The sequence below is a fragment of the Podarcis cretensis genome (genome assembly GCF_951804945.1).
Source record: "Podarcis cretensis genome assembly, chromosome: 6".
NCBI lineage: Eukaryota > Metazoa > Chordata > Lepidosauria > Squamata > Lacertidae > Podarcis > Podarcis cretensis.
Window position 1 is genome coordinate 47,703,647 of NC_137175.1, and position 17,607 is coordinate 47,721,253.

Here is a 17,607-nt window from a genome sequence, read left to right on the forward strand (position 1 = left end):
GGAGAGCAGTTTAGGAAGTGGCTTTGTTTTGATATTTCATGTTTTTTAAAAAGTGGATTTATGCTTCCAAAGCTGTGCTATCCCACTTACCGCATGAAGTTGTACAGTTTATAGAAGCCATCTTGGTTTTCCCTGTAGCTTACAGTTTATGGTTTGAGAGAGGGTTTGGATAACATTCTAAGTCAAGTATGTCTTTGCTCAGTGTGGCACAGCAGCAAAAAGAGTGCAATCTCATTTCTGAGACCCTGCCGTTCACACCAAGCCATGGCTTGGCTTATGCAATGGAAGTGGATCCTGCACTCTGCACAGCTCCTCACCCCCCCCCAAAAAAATCAGGTTCCTTAGAGTATATAAAGTGACAGGAAAGTGCAGTGGAATAAGTAAGGTAACAATTGTTTGATGTGATATCATATGACCTCTCTGCAAACAAATCAGGATGAATGCAAAATAAATAGGATGTCAGGAAACAGTCTGGGTATTAAGAACATTACCTGCAGAGTAGGATGAAAGACGGAAGCACGGAGATTCATCTCACCTCCTGCATTTCCCACGCTGGCAATCTAATAAACAAAGACAATAAAAGGAAAGTGGAAGCTAAAAGCAATTAATGAAGACAGGAAAAGGCAACAGTCTTAAATAGCCATAAAAGCAGCATTGCCTACTTGCTGACAAAATCCCAGGCAAAAAAGGTAGGTTTAGGTTACGATTAATTCTAAGCACACTTGCCTGGGAGTAAGCTTCATTGAAATTAATAAGACATACTTCTGAGTAGATATGCATAGGATTGCATTTGTAGGAGTTTTGACTGGAAGCTGCCATGGCCATCCTTGTGAACAGTCAACCCAAATGTGACACAAACACAAGGTCCTGGCAAGACACTATTGTTCTGCCTTACCCAACTATTTTTGTGTGCATGTGGAATCTACTGCCATTCCAAGGTAGGTAAGTTATTGACACAATTTATATCCCACCTTCCAGTAAAATATCCAAGGTGGCTTATAGTCCGGATAAAAATACACAAGCTATAATAAAAACAAGCACAACAATATCAAATAACATCACCGAAATCGGTCCTAAAACTAAAAGTCACCTGATTTTCATGCCACAGATGCCAAGTCTGGATGCCAGCTTGTGCCAGTCATTCCCACTAATGCTCTTTGCCTCTAACAGCAGCTGCAGCTGCTCAAAGAGCTCATGGAGGATTCTGGAACCCCCCAAAAATGCATCTCCATGTCATTCCAGACATCAGCTAGCCATCCAACTGGATGTAAAGACCTTCACTGCCTCTCCCTCTGGAGTTGTAGGCACCTGTTGTTCTGCACCCTTGACACTTTTTCCTGCCTGCTCCATCCTCACCAGTGGTTTCCACTTGATTTCACCGCTAATCTTCCACAGGAAATCATTTCCCCAAATGCATAAGTTTTGACCGTTTTCAATCAGGCAATGGAGAAAATTTAGGCATACTCTTTAACGTAAGGATGGGGAATGTGTGGCCCCCCCAGATGTTGAGATTCAGCTTATATCAACCCCAGCCAGCATGACCAATCATCAATGGTGAATGGGGTATTGTAATCCAGAAATATGGAGGGGGGGCACAAATTCACCACCCCTGCTATAAAATGAAAGGGAAGTAGAGCTTTGTGGAAGGGCCATCACTCTGGATTGAGCATCTGCTTTGCATGCAGATTCAGTCCCCAGCATCTCCAAGGACGGCTGAGAGAGAACTAGTCTGAAACTCTGGATTGCCAGTTAGGGTAGACAACATTGAGCTAGATGCAAACATTGAGTTTGACTCAGTATAAGGCAAATTTCTATGTTCCTGCATGACTTAAGAACCAGGCCCCGAGTTTAAAATTCCTAAATAGGTTTTCCATTTATGGATTTATAGAATTGTCATTACTGTTAATGCTCCTTATCTTAATATAAGGTAAAGGGCCCCATGGCAGTTAAGTCCAGTCAAAGGTGACTATGGGGTGTGGCGCTCATCACACTTTCAGGCTGAGGGAGCCAGCGTTTGTCCACAGACAGTTTTCTGGCTCATGGCCAGCATGACTGAACCGCTTCTGGTGCAACAGAACACCATAACAGAAACCAGAGCTCACAGAAATGCCGTTTACCTTCCTGCCGCAGTGGTACCTATTTATCTACTTGCGCTAGTGTCCTTTGAACTGCTAGGTTGGCAGAAGCTGGAACAGAGCAATGGAAGATCACCCTGTTGCAGGATTTGAACTGCTGACCTTCTGATCAGCAAGCCCAAGAGGCTCAGTGGTTTAGACCACAGCGCAATCCTGTATTTTTATATACCACCTGCCTTATTCTGAATGGCTGAGGATAGCTAGATATCTCACTGACCTTACAAAGCAGGTTGTCGCTTTTCTGGAGGAACAACAGGCTGAATGAAAGAGGTCCAAACATGGCAGCCCAGGACAGAGCTGGAATCTGAACAGAGAGACATATAGGAGCATGTGAAACTGACTGTTGGCCCACTAAGTTTGCCACACATCATGTTGCTTCCGAGGGGTCATCCAAACAGAAAATTGTACATTCATTTAACTCCATATCTATTCATCATGGTTACCAAGTGTTGGACAGTCCTGGCACTGATGCCTCCCTTATTCTGATGCATTTGTTGCTTTAGCTGGCTTTGCCCTGAATCACCTGTGCCCCCCCCCCCATTCTGCTCCAGAGGGTCACCCGGCCCTGTGGAGCAGGTTTTGTGCAGTTTTGGTGGGGTAAGGAAGTGCTGCTGCATGCGCAGGAGTCCGCTCACATCACATTGGATATTGCCCTTGACTATCTCTCCCTTCTAAGTGTTCCTGGCACCCTGGTATGCCAATGAGATGCAACTGCAGCCAAGCAGTGCCAGAGGAACAGCTGTCACTCGTGTCCCAGCCCTTTCATCGCATGAAAGCCCTTTCATTCTGTCTACAGAGTTTATTTTATTTATTTGTTTGTTCAATTTATTCCCCTCCTTTCAAAACAATTCCAGTACAGAAGCAGACTAGGAAAGAGCTCAATTTAGAAGGCTTGTTAAAAAAGGAAGGTCTTTCGCAGGTGCTGGCAAGGGAGCAGAGATGGCACCTGTCTAACATTCAAGGGAAGGGAATGCCAAAGGGTAGATGCTACAACACCAAAGGCCTGATTTCTACACTGGGTGGAATGGACCTCCTGATAAGGTGGGGTCTGCAAGAGGCTCTCACAAGCACCCCAGAGAAATGGGACAATAATGGTTATTTCAACAATTCTAACACTGTGGATACCAAGGATGCCCACATCACTTGAGGAACCAGGTTAATCCACAGAGAAACAAGAGGACCTGGGTAACCCCCAGGTCCAACTCTACTGAACGTGCATTACATTGGCAGGTGGGGAGCAATGTGCTACTGTAACTTAAGCGGGATCATAGTCTATTCTTAACCTTCCTGTCTCATAGCAGGTTCAGCAGACACCCATAAAAAGATACACACCAAGAATGCTACCAGCTGCACTTGCTCCTGCAGGATTCTCTCTCCCTCTTTGTTTAGTGGAAGGTTAAACATAACAAAAGATAAATGGCCCTCATAAAAAGGGCAGCTGCTGCCCAAACAATCCCCCTCCCACAAAAAGAGAGAGCCTTATAATGGTAGTTAACCAAACTTCTCAAATGTAGTTATTAACTCCACAACAGCCAAGGTTAAGACCTAATTAAATTTTCACCTAAGGTAGCATTGGAGTGAAGGAATGTAAGTCTTGAAGCAGACTTCACTGCTGCCTAATAGCTCCATAATGGGCCTAACACCAAATTAATCTGAGCCTCCTTCACCTAATCCCACAGGACATATTTTTTAAAGCAGCTGTCCTGGGGGAGAAAGAGACCCAAGAGGAAGGCATGTAATTAACTCTCATAGCCATGTTATATTTTGATATTTTGTAATATTCTATTGGCTGCTTTGAGATTTTTTTAAAAATAGAAATTGGTACCAAAATGACCAATACATTCATAACCAAAACAAAAATAAAACAGGATGGGGGCAGCCGGTGAGCTCAGGACAGAAAAAATGTGCCTCAGACTTTTCTAATCCTATATGCCCCAGTGTCTCTGCATCAATGTGTCTGAGGGTATTTCTACAGTGGCAGCCTCTGGTCTTAGTGTATAGTATGTTTTTGCCCTAAGATGACATAGTAACTAAGGGAGACCCTGCTTCCCCATCCAAAGTAGTCACATCCTGGGAAGCGGAATTACCTGCCTCAACCAGCCTCTGTTTCCTGGTCTCAGAACCCCTATGTCATCTTTTTGTTTCCCCTTCCTCATCTGCCCCAGCCTGCCCACCCCACTCTTCAGCATAGTGACGCTTTGGGACTCATGACACCTGCACAGGAGGAATTGGAAAGGTGTGGTCCTCCCAATGTTGTTGCACTCCTTCCATCGTCCCTGACCACTGTTGATGCTGGCTTGAAGAGAGATGGAGTTCAACAATGTCTGGAGGGCCACAGGGTCTCCATCGTTGTTGTATATTCAAGGAAGGGGACACAGTGCCCTGGGTGCATGCGATTTTGAACAAGTAAGTTTACTGCTGTTTTTAATACACGCCCAGCATCATACTTAAATCAGCTCTAAGCAGTTACCCCTGAGATACGGATATATTTTATGACAGGCTGGAAATCCAACTTCTGCTGTGCTTGCTACATGACCCATGGCACAAGGAGATCATTTTGTTCTGGAGGTCTTTGAAACCTTTGTCTTGCAAAGCCAAACTCGGATCATGGAAATGTGTGCCCCACACTTTAGAACTGGAGATCAGCAGACCTTGTACTATTGTAGATGCAGCCTGTTCCCTTTGGGTCTGGTCCAGTTTGCATACTGAGAATCAGATTTATCTAATGGCATGGGGACCAGGTTGCCCTTATATATCTAAATAACACCAACAATGCACATATATAGCAAACACTTATCTGACAACCGAGAAGGGAGCTAACAAAAGGGATTGCATCCTTCCTTCATCACAACATTCTCCTATGGCCTTAGTAAATAAACTGGGTTTCTCATTAATTTCAGTTTGCTCTTTCCAGTTTGCTTTAATACAGTAGCAACTGCTTCCCTAGATACCCAGGTGCACACTGTCTTAACAGTCAGGCAGAAAGAAGCGTTAAGATTACAGCCCTACAGTGTGATTTCCATTACCAAAGCAATTCCATTATGAAAGTGTCTGCTGTGGACACTGCAATCTTGGCTCTGGAGTAAATTTGCGCGACTGGTCTAGCCAAGCAGATAACTTCAGGTGGGTTCACGGAAGAATGCGCAAATTCCTGTTATTATTATTTTTTTCATATTCATCCTCAATACTTGGAGAACCATCTATACCAAACAATGGATCACATGCGCTCCGTATGACATGAGAATAGCCATAACAAGTGTAGATTCCCACCAACACACTTGGGACACTGCACCTTGCAAGGAGAATCAGGACTGAACCAGCAATGTTGTTCTAAATTCCTTTTGTGCTGGTTCTATATGCCTTTTATTTTCACCCTCCCTGATCTCTTAGAGTAAATATGTTTGATAAAAACACATGTAATTAATGTCTGGGTCAATAGCTGGTCTAAGCAGTACTTGGGGCTCCAGATTTCTCCTAGGCCAACACCGCAGACAAATTTTGGATGTAGCAGAACTGTTCTTTCTTCACATCCGTTCTTCCTTGCTTATTGTCAAACAAAGAAGAATATTAAGTACTCAGTTCCAAAGATCTCAAGAGCCTTTGCTCTTCTGTCTCAAGAAGAAGTTGGAAACACAAGTGAGCTATTCCCAAAGGCCCTATGAAGAAAATTGCTTTGGGATAAATAGTCCATAGTCAGTGACTATCTATGCTGAAGAACATAAAATATCTCTGCTCCCTGTGTTGTTAAAGCAAATGCTCGTTCACATCTAATTCCAACTTCCCATACCTAAAACACTCAGCAGAACGGCACACTATCTCTTACAGCAGGTGGCAATAATGACAGCAAGAAGATAAGACTAAAGGAGGCAGATTGGTGAAGGTGTCCTGCCCAAAGCTGATCTCAAAGACTGTAGTAATACTTCTTAGTTATAGTTTGCTTGCTCAAGCTCTTTGCCGCAACAGGCATTGTACTGACATCCAGGTGCCCATTCTTGGATTAATGCATTTCACTTGCTACTTTGAAGGGACAGCTGCATGCAGAAAGTTAACGGCACTTACAGAAAGCTCTGCACAATCACACCAGCTCACATCTGCTCCTTAGCAGAAATGCCTCCCACCAAATAATTTTCTTTAGCACCATTTGAGTACAATAAAACATAACACTAATTATGTGCAACAGCAATAATATTAAATTCCATCTGGACACATCAGCCTTGTTTCAAGGCATAAAAAATTAGATAACTATCCATAGCCAAAGCGAATGAGTCTTTAATGCTCTCTGTGTTGCAGGCAAGCCGCTAATGGAAATGGATGTCTAGCTTTTATTTGCATTTAGCATGCATCTGTAATGTTGCTGTTATTTATTCAAGTGGCTTATGCTAACTTTGGCAGAGAGGTGCTCCCAAGTGCATATGGTTAATGAAGGTTGCACAGCAAAGAGCATCAGTAATTAAACAGCAAACACAACAGCTCAGATGCTTATGCACCAAGGGTTTCAATACTCAAAAGGCCTGTTTCAAATACATGGGAAGGGGTGCATGGAGTTTGAAGGGAACTGAGGAAGACCAGAGTGTTCAAAGAGATTTGTAGACATTATCTTGGCTGGTAAGCTTTGCAACAAGAATTTGGCCCTTTGAGGACCACCGGATGCCCAGCAGCTAACCCAGAGGGATGAGAGATGAGTGGAGGGAGTTGACAGTGATACGAGGCTAGGCTAGCAGCTCTCTTTGGTGTACAGCAGGAGGGTGGGGAACCCGAGGGTCACATTTTCTCCAGTGAAACCTTCCACATGCCATTGGTGGGAAGGGCCAGAGGCAAATGTGAGCAGAGCAACAATGTAAATGTTACCGTTGTACAGGATGCTAGGTTCTATCCTCTATCTAGATAAGCAATAAGCATTATCAGAGTTCAAGGTCATATTGCAGCCAGTCAGGGCTGGTAAGCAGAAGGGCTGGTAAGGAGTGTGGTGCAGAAGATGGCCTGAGGAGAGGCCAGGAGGGTTATAATGGGGCCTGAGGTGCTCTATTCCTGGTGTACAGCCTAGGAGCGGGCTCACCACCTCATCCTCTTCTTAAGAATCGCCTTAACCAAGGTTTTACAACAACCCTGGGAGGTAGGACACTACTATCAGCACCATATTCTGGGTGAGGACTGAGCAATGGCCTGCCCAAGGCCCTTCGACGAGTTGATTATGGCAGATGGGATATTTTTTTTAAGAAGCTTCCTGGTTCAGCTCTGAATCTCTTCTAGGAACTGCAGCAGCTCATCAGATGCCTGCGCGCTTCCTCAGCCCGGCCTGGACTCCGACGGGTGACCGGCCTCGGAGAAGGGTGGCCGCTGTACCCCGCCCTCTGCAGCCTGTTACACAAACGGTGCGCCGCCGGGGAGAGCGCGAGAGCGATCTCCTCCTCTCTCCTTATCGCACTTGCACGCCGCAGTCCCTGTTGTGTAACCCGACCCACACAGGCTCTTCGCAAAGGCGACGCCTCGCCCCGGCTCTCTCCCTCCCGCTGCTCGGGCACAGCGAGAGCTCGAGAGAGGCTGAAGCCCATTGGCTCGCTCCTCGCGTCCGCCCTGGCAAGACGGCGAAGTTCCGCTCCGGGAAGGTAAGGGAAACAAAAGGCGGCGCGTGGGGGGCGCCCGAGCCGCGCAACTTGGCCAGGGTGGTCGCGTTCTGTTGCAAAGCGGGACGTTCCATCCGCTCGGACAACGGAATGCCTCTCAAAGAAGCAAAACGGGCACAATGGCTCTCCCCCCCCCCAACACACACACACACAGCATGCAGCCAATTAAGCCACGCTGGGCTGCCTCGAGGCGGAAGGTCAAGCCAAGCCACCTCTCCGTCTTTCTAGAAACGTTAACAGCAAAGACCCGTGTCACCCTGAAGCGTGACCAACCGAACGCCCTTGGATTGTGGCGGGAGAGCTTTCCTGCGCAACTCTAGTCCGCGAAAGCTTGTATGCCGTCTGTGCAAAGCGTTTTCGCAGGCTGGAGCAGCAGGGCTCTCTTGCTGTTGCTGAGTTTTTTTAAAAAATATTAGTGTAATTCTAGAAATGTACAATGATCCTCCCTACAGTATTACCTATTCTCCTCATCTGTTTATCATAGTGTAACAAATTGAGACTATGAACACATATTAGAACTTCAGAATGGGAATCAAGATTCCTGTTGTCTGTGGAGCTGGAAGTAATTTTTTTACAAAACAAAACTGAAAACAGGAAATACTTCAGTCAAGAAAAAACATCTTGCCTATGGGAAATTCCCAATGGAATTAAATGAAGCGATCAAAACTAACTTGTTTATTCCACCTATCTTTAACAGAGCATTCAGGCTGCAGGCGGTGTGAAATAATTTTTTCCTGATCTCCTATAAAGGCAAACAGTATCAGAACTTTCTGTTTGATAAGAAATCTGTTCCTCAGCAAACTCTAGTTTAACACCAGGCTCTCAATGGGACTAAAATGTCTTTAGTTATAATCCTAAAACTACTTGAAATGAATGGGACATACTGTACTTCAGGGGATGGGGAAGCACACTAAATCTGTTTTCTGATCATTATCCCTGACTGCTTACTAGATAATCTGCTGTCTGGTACACAGTTGTGAAGTGTAATTATGTAGGTAAGGGTTTGCCAGATGAAAAAATAAAGCATGAGAATTGCTTTGCCTTAAATAAAGCTTGAGTGGCTGTCTGGCAGGGATGCTGTAGTCACAACCAGCATTGCACATCCTGCATTGAACAGTGAGTTGAGACTTGATGGCCTCTAAGATCCCTTCCAATTCTATGATCAAGGCCTATCTACTACAGCATCTTGTCTCCTACAGCAGATGATGAGCATCCCCTATTCTTTGTCTCCAGCATCCCATACGCAAGACATATATGCTAATTCTGAACATAAAGCTTCTAACAGGTCATAAGTGGCCTACCTGAAGAACAGCAGCAGATTGCTAAGGGGAGATAAATTTGCCAAATTAGATTGCCATGGTCTTAACAGCATTCTTGATATAGTAAAATGGCTTACTCTAACTTTAAAATGCTAATAACAGCAACCTCGAAGGAAAGATCATTGGAAAAGGAGCATCTGCATCTGTCCCTCATTTTAACCAACACAAGAAAAAAGATCTTTGCTTTATTTCCTTTAACCTACAGAAGGAAACACATCTCAAGTTGAGAGTAAGTACTTCCCAATGTGAAAATAACTAACGGTGTACAATTACCAATTTTCAGTTTCAAAGGCACAGGCGCAATCCGTATTTGCTAGAACTGTCTGGCTGAGGATGTGGGTCCACGCTCTTGGCTTCACAGCCTTGCCCCATCTTGGTGGATTCCTGGGCTGGTTCTTCACTCGGAAGGAAGTGCCCACGTGGTTTGAAGATCTGAAGAAACCGTCATGGCGTCCACCCAATAAAATGTTCCCAGTTGCTTGGACGACACTGTATACAAGCATGGGGTAAGGCTTCCTGGGCAGCCCCTTCCTCTTCACTCAAGGCTCCAGTCCTAAGCACATGCTAGAAAGCAAGCCCAACTGAATTCAGTGGAACTTAGGTCCAAGAAAAAATACATGGGATCAGACTGACAGCAATTCCATTTGCCTCTGCTGCTTCCATTGTAGCTTTTGTAGCAACTAGTTGGCTGATTTCCTCTTCGCAGTGGGTTTTATCCAGTTAGTCACACTCAACATAGATCCATGGAATAGACACAACTAACTTGGGTACCTTCATTTCAGTGGGTTTTAGTTGGGTGCTACCTGTTGCAATTAATCCTGACCCAGTGGCTTCTTGCTTCCGTCTCCCTTCTTGCATTTCATGTTGGGAATGGCTATCCTAGAGTCCCCTGCAATCGATTAAGTAGTGTCAGGATGCTGCCGTTAATGAGGATGTTCCAGTCTACTGTCTCCATCCAGGAGGACAGAAGTTGCGACTCTTAGGTTGCAATCCTAAACACACTTTCTTAAGAGTTAAGTCCAAAGTACCATTGAAAGTGGGCCTTCCTTCTGAGTAGACAGGTGTAGAATTGCACTTAATATCTTAGACCCTTCTGCACTACTTCTTTAATGCAGATTCCTTGGGGGCTCAGAACTCCTGCTAGATTGGTAGTGATAACCGAAAATGATGCAACATTAAACTAGCTTTGGGAAATAGAGTAAGCCCACAACTTACACACATTTATATTGTGCACATTTAGCTTTACACGTGTAGCAAAAAACTAAAAAGGGGTGGAAAGGGGGCTGGGTTCCTGGGGAAATGACGTTTGCAATCCAACTCACCATTGAACCCAATGGGTTTTGACTATACAAAATTTTGGCTTTAGGTGCGATCCCCAGAATGTAACCCCTATGTAAGTTGCAGGCTTTCTGTAGTGAGATTCTAGCTATATTTATAAACTAAGTGCTTGTGCAGTGGCACCATAGATTTGTTATGTCTTATCTTTGAGATTTCTACTGAAAAAGCTTCAAAGGTACTAAGCCATCATCTAAGCTGCATTTCACTGGTGTTAAGGCTTACACAGGAAGGGTTGCTCATAGTAGTAATCCTACTGAAGCAAAGCTGATAATGTGGCATTCAAAAGCAAAGCATTGTCTGGTTTCCTTTTCTGCAGGTATGCTTCATATTTGGTGTGGAAGGACCTTGATGGCTTCAACAGTCAAGCAGTTGTCCCACTGGGCCTCTATGGAGCTCAGCTTGCACTGAACTGGGCATGGACTCCTATATTCTTTGGAGCTCACAACCTAAAGCTGGTAATGTATCCCAAACATTTGCTGTACCATTATGTTGCCTGTATTGCAGTTACCTTTTGTGGACCTCCAACGAGGCTGACTAGGAAACTGCTGGGCTAAAATTGTTCAGTGGAATGTGCAGACTCTTTTTTAAAAATCCTCTAGCAGGCATGTTTATGTAAACGCACACACCATTTCTGGGCCTCAAAATATACTGAGTTTTTGCGAGAAATGTCAAAACTAGGAAGGTCCAGAGTGAGGCTTTCAGTTGTTGAGCCAGTGGGACACAGTGCTTCAAATGTTAGACCAGAACTGTGGAGAGACCCACTCTGCCATGAAGCTCACTGGGTGAACTTGGGCCAGTCATAAGCTCTCATCTTAAGCTACCTCACAGGGTTGTTGTGGAGAGAAAATAGGGGCAAAGTTCCCAGTAAGAAAAACAGGATATAAATGTAACAAATGAACTAGAACTACTTCCTTTACGGCTTTGTTCTTTGCTCTCTCTGGCCCCAAGCCCTTGATTTTCTGTCCATGTTCCCAAAGGGTAAAGCAGAAAAAGAGGGCAAAACAACCTGCTACAGAACAAACAGGCAGATAGGTTAATGTGTTTTAGTGGCGATTAAAGTTCCCTGGGCACACAATACACGAGTCTTCAAGCGAGGTCCTCCATAATGTTTGTAGCTGGCATTTAGTTACAAGGAGAATTTGATGAACTGGGGCAAAAGGCTTGCATGGCTTGTATCCACTTTGCAGCTCGCTCCCACCAGTGATATCAGCCCCTTGCAGTTCTGTTTACTGCCTTCAAAATTAAAGCAGCTGGCTGCCTCGAGAAGGGTGTGAAGCTAGCACCGTTATGATCGGGGTGATCCATATTTTTCAGTTGAGAATGGTGTGTCTTGAGATAAGCAGCTCTGAGCACCACACCTTGACCTAATCAGCTAGCAAAGGCCAGAGCTTCAGTGCGCTCATTATTCATATGTGCCTTATTAAACTGTAAAATGCCAAAGTGTTAATAAGAGAATATGTATGATAGGAGTTGTTTGGATTAGCACATTTAGACACTTAGCACTGCATTAGAGATGAAGAAAAGGAGAGCCTGGAGTGTTCAGATGGCTAAATTCCAGCCTCTAGGGAACTGAGGAAGAATGCCAACATTTCTAAGCACAGATGGAAGTGACATTACAACTTGGAAAATTTGGTAATAAGGGTAATAACTCTTATTCTGCTCTGCTAAAAGGAATATGGGCCACCCAGCCCCATCCTATGCTCTGCTGTCTACTGGCAAGAAAGCATAGTATCTGGAGAAAGGATTCTATAGTTGACACCTGGGAAAACCTTGCTCTACCACTATGAGCTGGATCCACCCTGTGCACTGAGCTAGCCGCCATCACTACCACTAGTGCCTGCTAAATAAAAGCTTCTGTCCCGATTCCTGCAGAAGAACATCGTGCAAAGATCTTTGCAAGGGAGGCAGGGAAATGAGGGGACCAGCAACTTGTTCCAGTTGCCAATGGAGCAATGCTTCCACTGACAAAAAGCTCTGGCGTGAAAAGCCTGAGAGGTATATGGGAGCAGATGGGGCAGTCCTGGAGTGCTCAGCCACTTGCTTTGTGTAGGATCATTCTCATCCTTGTGGTAAAAGAAGAGATTGCGTCTTTTGCATTCTGTCCAGTGTGTCAATCATTTAGACATTGCTGTTTTTCTTTTCCAGGCCCTGATCGACATTGTGGGTCTTTATGGGTTAGTGCTGGCCACGATGTATTCCTGGTACCCTATTAACAAAACAGCAACACTGCTGATGCTGCCTTACCTTGCCTGGCTGACCTTAGCTTCTTCTCTTACCTACCGTATCTGGAAAGACAATCCTGAAAAGGGAAAGAAGAAAGAATAAGGAAGGAACTGGGGAAATGGACATATTTGGCGAAACCCTTTGACACTGAGATCTGGTACTATGAAGGAAGTTAATTTAACTGGCACAAAAGCATTTAGCATTTAAGGGTTGGGAGATGGGGAATCCTTTATGAAATGCAATGGCACATATTAAGAAGACTGTTATACATTCTGAGTTTGAAAACCACAGTTCCCATCCTCATTCAAAGCACTATTTTATACATGTTTACTCAGAGAAGTCTCACTGAATTAATTGAAGCCTTAGTATTCTAATGAGACGATGTTGTCAGGTAACATTTATATAGATAAGCCCTTCTTAAAACTTTGGATTAGCTTTGTTTTGTTTCACTGAATTGTAGTTAGACTACTTCAGAAAAATCTGGAGGCGCACTAGACTCATTAAGAGTGGAACACCCATATATGTGTTGTACTAATGAGGGTTGCTTCACACATTCTTGCTTTTTAGGTGCATACATTATCTTTTCCTCTCCCATTTCCTCCCCTCTTCATTCTTTTCCCCAAGTGCCATAATTTAGATTGTAACACATTGGGGCAAGGACCTATTTTTTTTGTTGGCTTCATTCCAATAGCATATAAACAGTGCAATCCTACATATGTCTATTTGCGAGTAAGCTTTATTGAATTCAGTAGGGCCTACTGCCAGGAAAGTGTGTACAGGACTAAGGTGCAAGTCTTTCTACACCTAAACATGTAAAGTGTGGATGTTTAAGCACTGGTTTGGGGTTTTTTTGTGGAGTTGGGAATAGCCTCAGGCACTCTGTTAGGTGGATACTCAGTGGCATAGCTGGGTGAATGTATGAAAAGGCTCAGATGCTGAGAATGGAACAGGAATTATTTTCACCCGACAGGAGGGTTTGCTCTGTTTTTCCAAGTCAGTTATTACATGGGCAGATGGTTACACATGAATGCACCATGATGAGCTATTTCACAAGCTGTGTTTTCATTTGTTTAAAGTAAAGGAATTCAGTTCTAGTGCTGGGGACAGAACCGAGCAACTGCTGGAAATGGGTCCCCCAAAAGTTATAGTATAATATATTTGCTTTTGCTGCTTGAGATTAACATGGCCAGCCATTTGGAAATAGATTTAATAAGTTGTGGGGGGGGGGGTAAGTGGGGGAGCTGCTATTATTGCTTCTTTCTCCCAGTAGCCCTTGGTGCAACCTGAAATCTGTTTAGCATCCAGCAGAGGCTTACTTAATGAAGTTTGCCCAATACCCTCTTAACACTGCTGCAAACTGCAGACTTTGGGGCTTTGACATCATATTCTGCTTTTTCTCCCCTTTGCATTGTTTTGTTGAACATCCAGCCTGACTAAGTGTTTCAGGCAGTGTATTTTTCTAGAAGAGGCACCAGAACTCACCATGAATGGCTCCTTTGTTCCCTTATAATGGCAATGACGCCCACCTGAGAGGCGCCGGAACTGAGTTCCGGCAAGTTCTGGCTGAAAAAAAAAACGTTTCTGGGGAACATAAGCTTGCTCATGACTTTGTGAATTTTGCTTTGTCCTAATAAAGGTATTGTCCTACTGTGGCTTTTGGATTTTTTTTCCTAATGGGCAACACAGTCTTTAATCAGAGCAGGCTGGTTTTCAGGACATCTGGAGGTCAATGCATAAACACCAACTCCTTCACCCACCCACATATAGAGCTTGTGTTTTAAACCGGAAACTTCCTTGAAATACCTTTTGAGGGCCACCATGTGGGTAGGAACATATGAATTTGTCTCATACCTAGTCAGACCACTCATCAATCTAGATCAGTACTCATAGATGTTGATTTAGCAGCTCTCTCCACAGTTTCAGACCTACCTGGAGATTCTGTGGTTTGAACCATGGACCTTCTCATGTGCACAACCACAGAGCAACAGCTCTTCTCTGACACTGTTCACAAGTGATCACAGGAATTACATTGACTGGCAAGTCCAATGCATCTGCTCTGTGATGGAGACTCCTCCATGGGATATTGAATGGTGCTCTGGAAAGCTTCTGGGGGAGACAGGATTCTGGAGTCCTAATTTTAAACACCTGCCTTACTGTATTCCAGAATCTAGAAGTAAGTAGGTTTTCGTAATCAGTGCAATGATTTGTATTTTATACTACTATTAATATTGCTGTGAAAACATGGCTGATGGTCAAAGGCCAACTCCGTGTATCCTTTCTTGACACTCAAGAACAGAGGGAAATAGGGTGTTGGTGAAACAGGGGTGCTGGCCTGCCCCCCAATCACTTATTGGGTACAAGTCCTCCCATGACACCTCGAGAACACACACACCCTGGCTCAGCACTCCAGCCCCTGCTTTGCCCACAGGAGGAATCTGCTGAGATCTCTAGCAGGAAAAGCTGCTGCTGCTGCTGCTGCTGCTGCTGCTGCTGCTGCTGCAGGGAACAGAAAGGGGTCCTTAGAGCAGCTTCCTGGTAGAGAGCAGTGTGGGTGTCCCATCCAGCCCAGAGGAGGCACATCCTTCCTGATGTCCAGGCAACCTCTACCGCTTCTCAGATTTTTTGGGGGTGGGGGCAGCAATACAGTTCCTTGCCAGGGGTGCAAGGGACACTAGGTATGCCTCTGACTGGGAACATTTCCAGCCCAGTTTGAACTGGATGCAAATTATGTAAACAGTTTTGTGCAGCAGGATACGTGCTTGATGAAGTGAGCCTGTTTTCTTTAGCTTTTCAGTGGTGACTCATGGCCATCCATCCAAGTTTGTTTTTAAACAAAGGTGTGAGTCAACTGGAGAGCACGATGGCTCAGAGAATGGTAGAGCATTGTGAACTTTGCACTCATTCTTTAACAGAATCAAACAATTGGCAAAGGTGTACGTGATTTAACTTTGTAAAAATAATAGAAACACATTGCTAAAGAAGATCTGCCAAAATAGCAAGATCTCAAATTCCATGCATCGTATCTCAGAAGCTCACATTGCAACACACTCTACCATAAGAATAAAAGCATTGCCACTATTGGGTCAGACTAAAGATCCAACAGAGGGACGCGGGTAGCACTGTGGGTTAAACCACAGAGCCTAGGACTTGCTAATCAGAAGGTCGGCAGTTTGAATCCCCGCAACGGGGTGAGCTCCCATTGCTCAGTCCCTGCTCCTGCCAACCTAGCAGTCTGAAAGCACATCAAAGTGCAAGTAGATAAATAGGTACCGCTCCGGCGGAAAGGTAAACGGCGTTTCCATGCACTGCTCTGATTTGCCAGAAGTGGCTTAGTCATGCTGGCCACATGACCCGGAAGCTGTACACCGGCTCCCTCAGCCAATAAAGCAAGATGAGCGCCGCAACCCCAGAGTCGGCCACGACTGGACCTAATGGTCAGGGGTCCCTTTACAAATTCTTAAGCTGAACTACCCCACTGTTCTGAGCACCTGATAACTTGAATTTAGTCAGTATACTGCCTTGTGCAGGTCATAAATATTGTAAATTAAATAAAGTATCTGGGTTTGAAATCTTTCCCAAGAATGACTGACAACACAGTGCTTACAGTTATAGTTTGGCAAAGGTGACACAAATATGTGAATTTACATTTTACTTGGGAAGGGGAAAATAAGAAAGAGTGGCTGATGTTACACTGAAACGGTCCCTTAAAAGATCAGCTGGTCTTATCCAAAGAACTTACTTCATGTAATCTGCCCAGTCCTGGTGCACAATGATTATTTAGAGAGCCAGAGCGCCACCTAGTGATTACTGTTCTGAGACAAGATAAGGCACAAAAATGCTATGTTGGTTCTGTTACAGAATCCTTATCAGGGCAGTACCTTTATTAGGCTAGCCAAGGTATCACAAAACAGCGTGCAAGTTTTTAAGTTCTCCATAACCTTTCATCAGACTGGATGGTAAGCAGAGAGCAGAAGGGGAAGGGGAGGAAAACTATTTTGGCTGATGTTAAGGCCTGGGGTCTGCCTCTGGTCAGAGTTTTAAAGCAGAATGATGGGGAGGTAGCAGACATTCAAACGTGACTCTTTTTAGGTGCTATATAGCTATCGGGTTGTACCAAGACCAGTTTGGAACATGGCACCTAAAAGAAGCCTCATTCAACTCCCTGCTCTACCCTCTCCAATTCCATCTTAAGTGCTGGCCCAAGACATTTTGGCACCTGAGGAGAACCACAAAATGGCGTCCAACCCCACCACCAGGGAAGGATCAAGTGAGGAATAATGATCTGCATCGGGAACAAGGGTGAGAGGAGACAACCAGTGCCTCCCATTTGCCAAGAGGCCACTGTAGAGGTAGGGGTGGTGCTGTCAGCAGATCCGGCCTCCAAGAAGTGTGCTGCAGCTGTTGCTCCCACCACAGCAGCAGCAACAACAACAACAGGCAATGCATTCCTTGGAGGCCGGATCTGCTGCCCCTGTGGATCCCGCCGCCTGAGGCAGTCATCTCACCTTGCCTCAGGGCTGCCCCTGTATCAGAAGTCTCTGACCAGATGCAAACTCCATGGGTTTGGTGCCAGACAAGATGTGTTTCCCTCTCTGGCCCCCACCCCTTGCTCTGCTTACCATTTAGCCTACAGAAGGGTTCTGGAGAACATGCATGCTTCCACGCTATTTATGTTTTTGTTGACCTGTGATAAGGTATTGCCCTAATACAGATTTTGGAGTTTTTCTTATCTGTTGGTAAGAGTTTAAGGGGTAAATTATACAAAACAAATTTAGTTTGCAACATCAGCATTCAAACACCACTCTGACCTGTATCATGAACAGATAGCTATAACCATAATCAAGTATCTCTCTCATTTTTACAGAATCTAGGGAGCGAATAGTAATGTTGAAGCAATGCTGAACGGCAGTAAGGTAATGCATATGGGGAATAAAGTGAAATTTAATCCAGATCACAGAAGTACTATTT

The 17,607-nt window shown here is 44.7% G+C and overlaps 2 protein-coding genes across 5 annotated transcripts in view; one reads left to right on the forward strand and one right to left on the reverse strand.

Moving 5' to 3' along the window:
- Positions 1-17,607, reverse strand: part of OARD1 (O-acyl-ADP-ribose deacylase 1) — a gene marked incomplete at its 5' end in the record, with an annotated part of 51,983 nt that overhangs the window by 3,976 nt on the left and 30,400 nt on the right. For 2 of the 4 annotated variants that reach the window (XR_013840003.1, XR_013840005.1), the window contains 4 exons: positions 492-560; positions 2,353-2,439; positions 9,882-9,967; positions 12,661-12,715. The remainder of the gene's footprint in view (positions 1-491; positions 561-2,352; positions 2,440-9,881; positions 9,968-12,660; positions 12,716-17,607) is intronic. The other 2 variants (XR_013840002.1, XR_013840004.1) reach the window with 2 other exon arrangements.
- LOC307218562 (translocator protein-like) lies at positions 7,537-14,291 on the forward strand. Its single transcript, XM_079980947.1, has 4 exons — positions 7,537-7,741; positions 9,362-9,584; positions 10,733-10,871; positions 12,562-14,291. Exons 2-4 carry the CDS (start codon positions 9,412-9,414, stop codon positions 12,739-12,741), a joined length of 492 nt encoding a protein of 163 aa, XP_079837073.1. The 5' UTR covers positions 7,537-7,741; positions 9,362-9,411; the 3' UTR covers positions 12,742-14,291.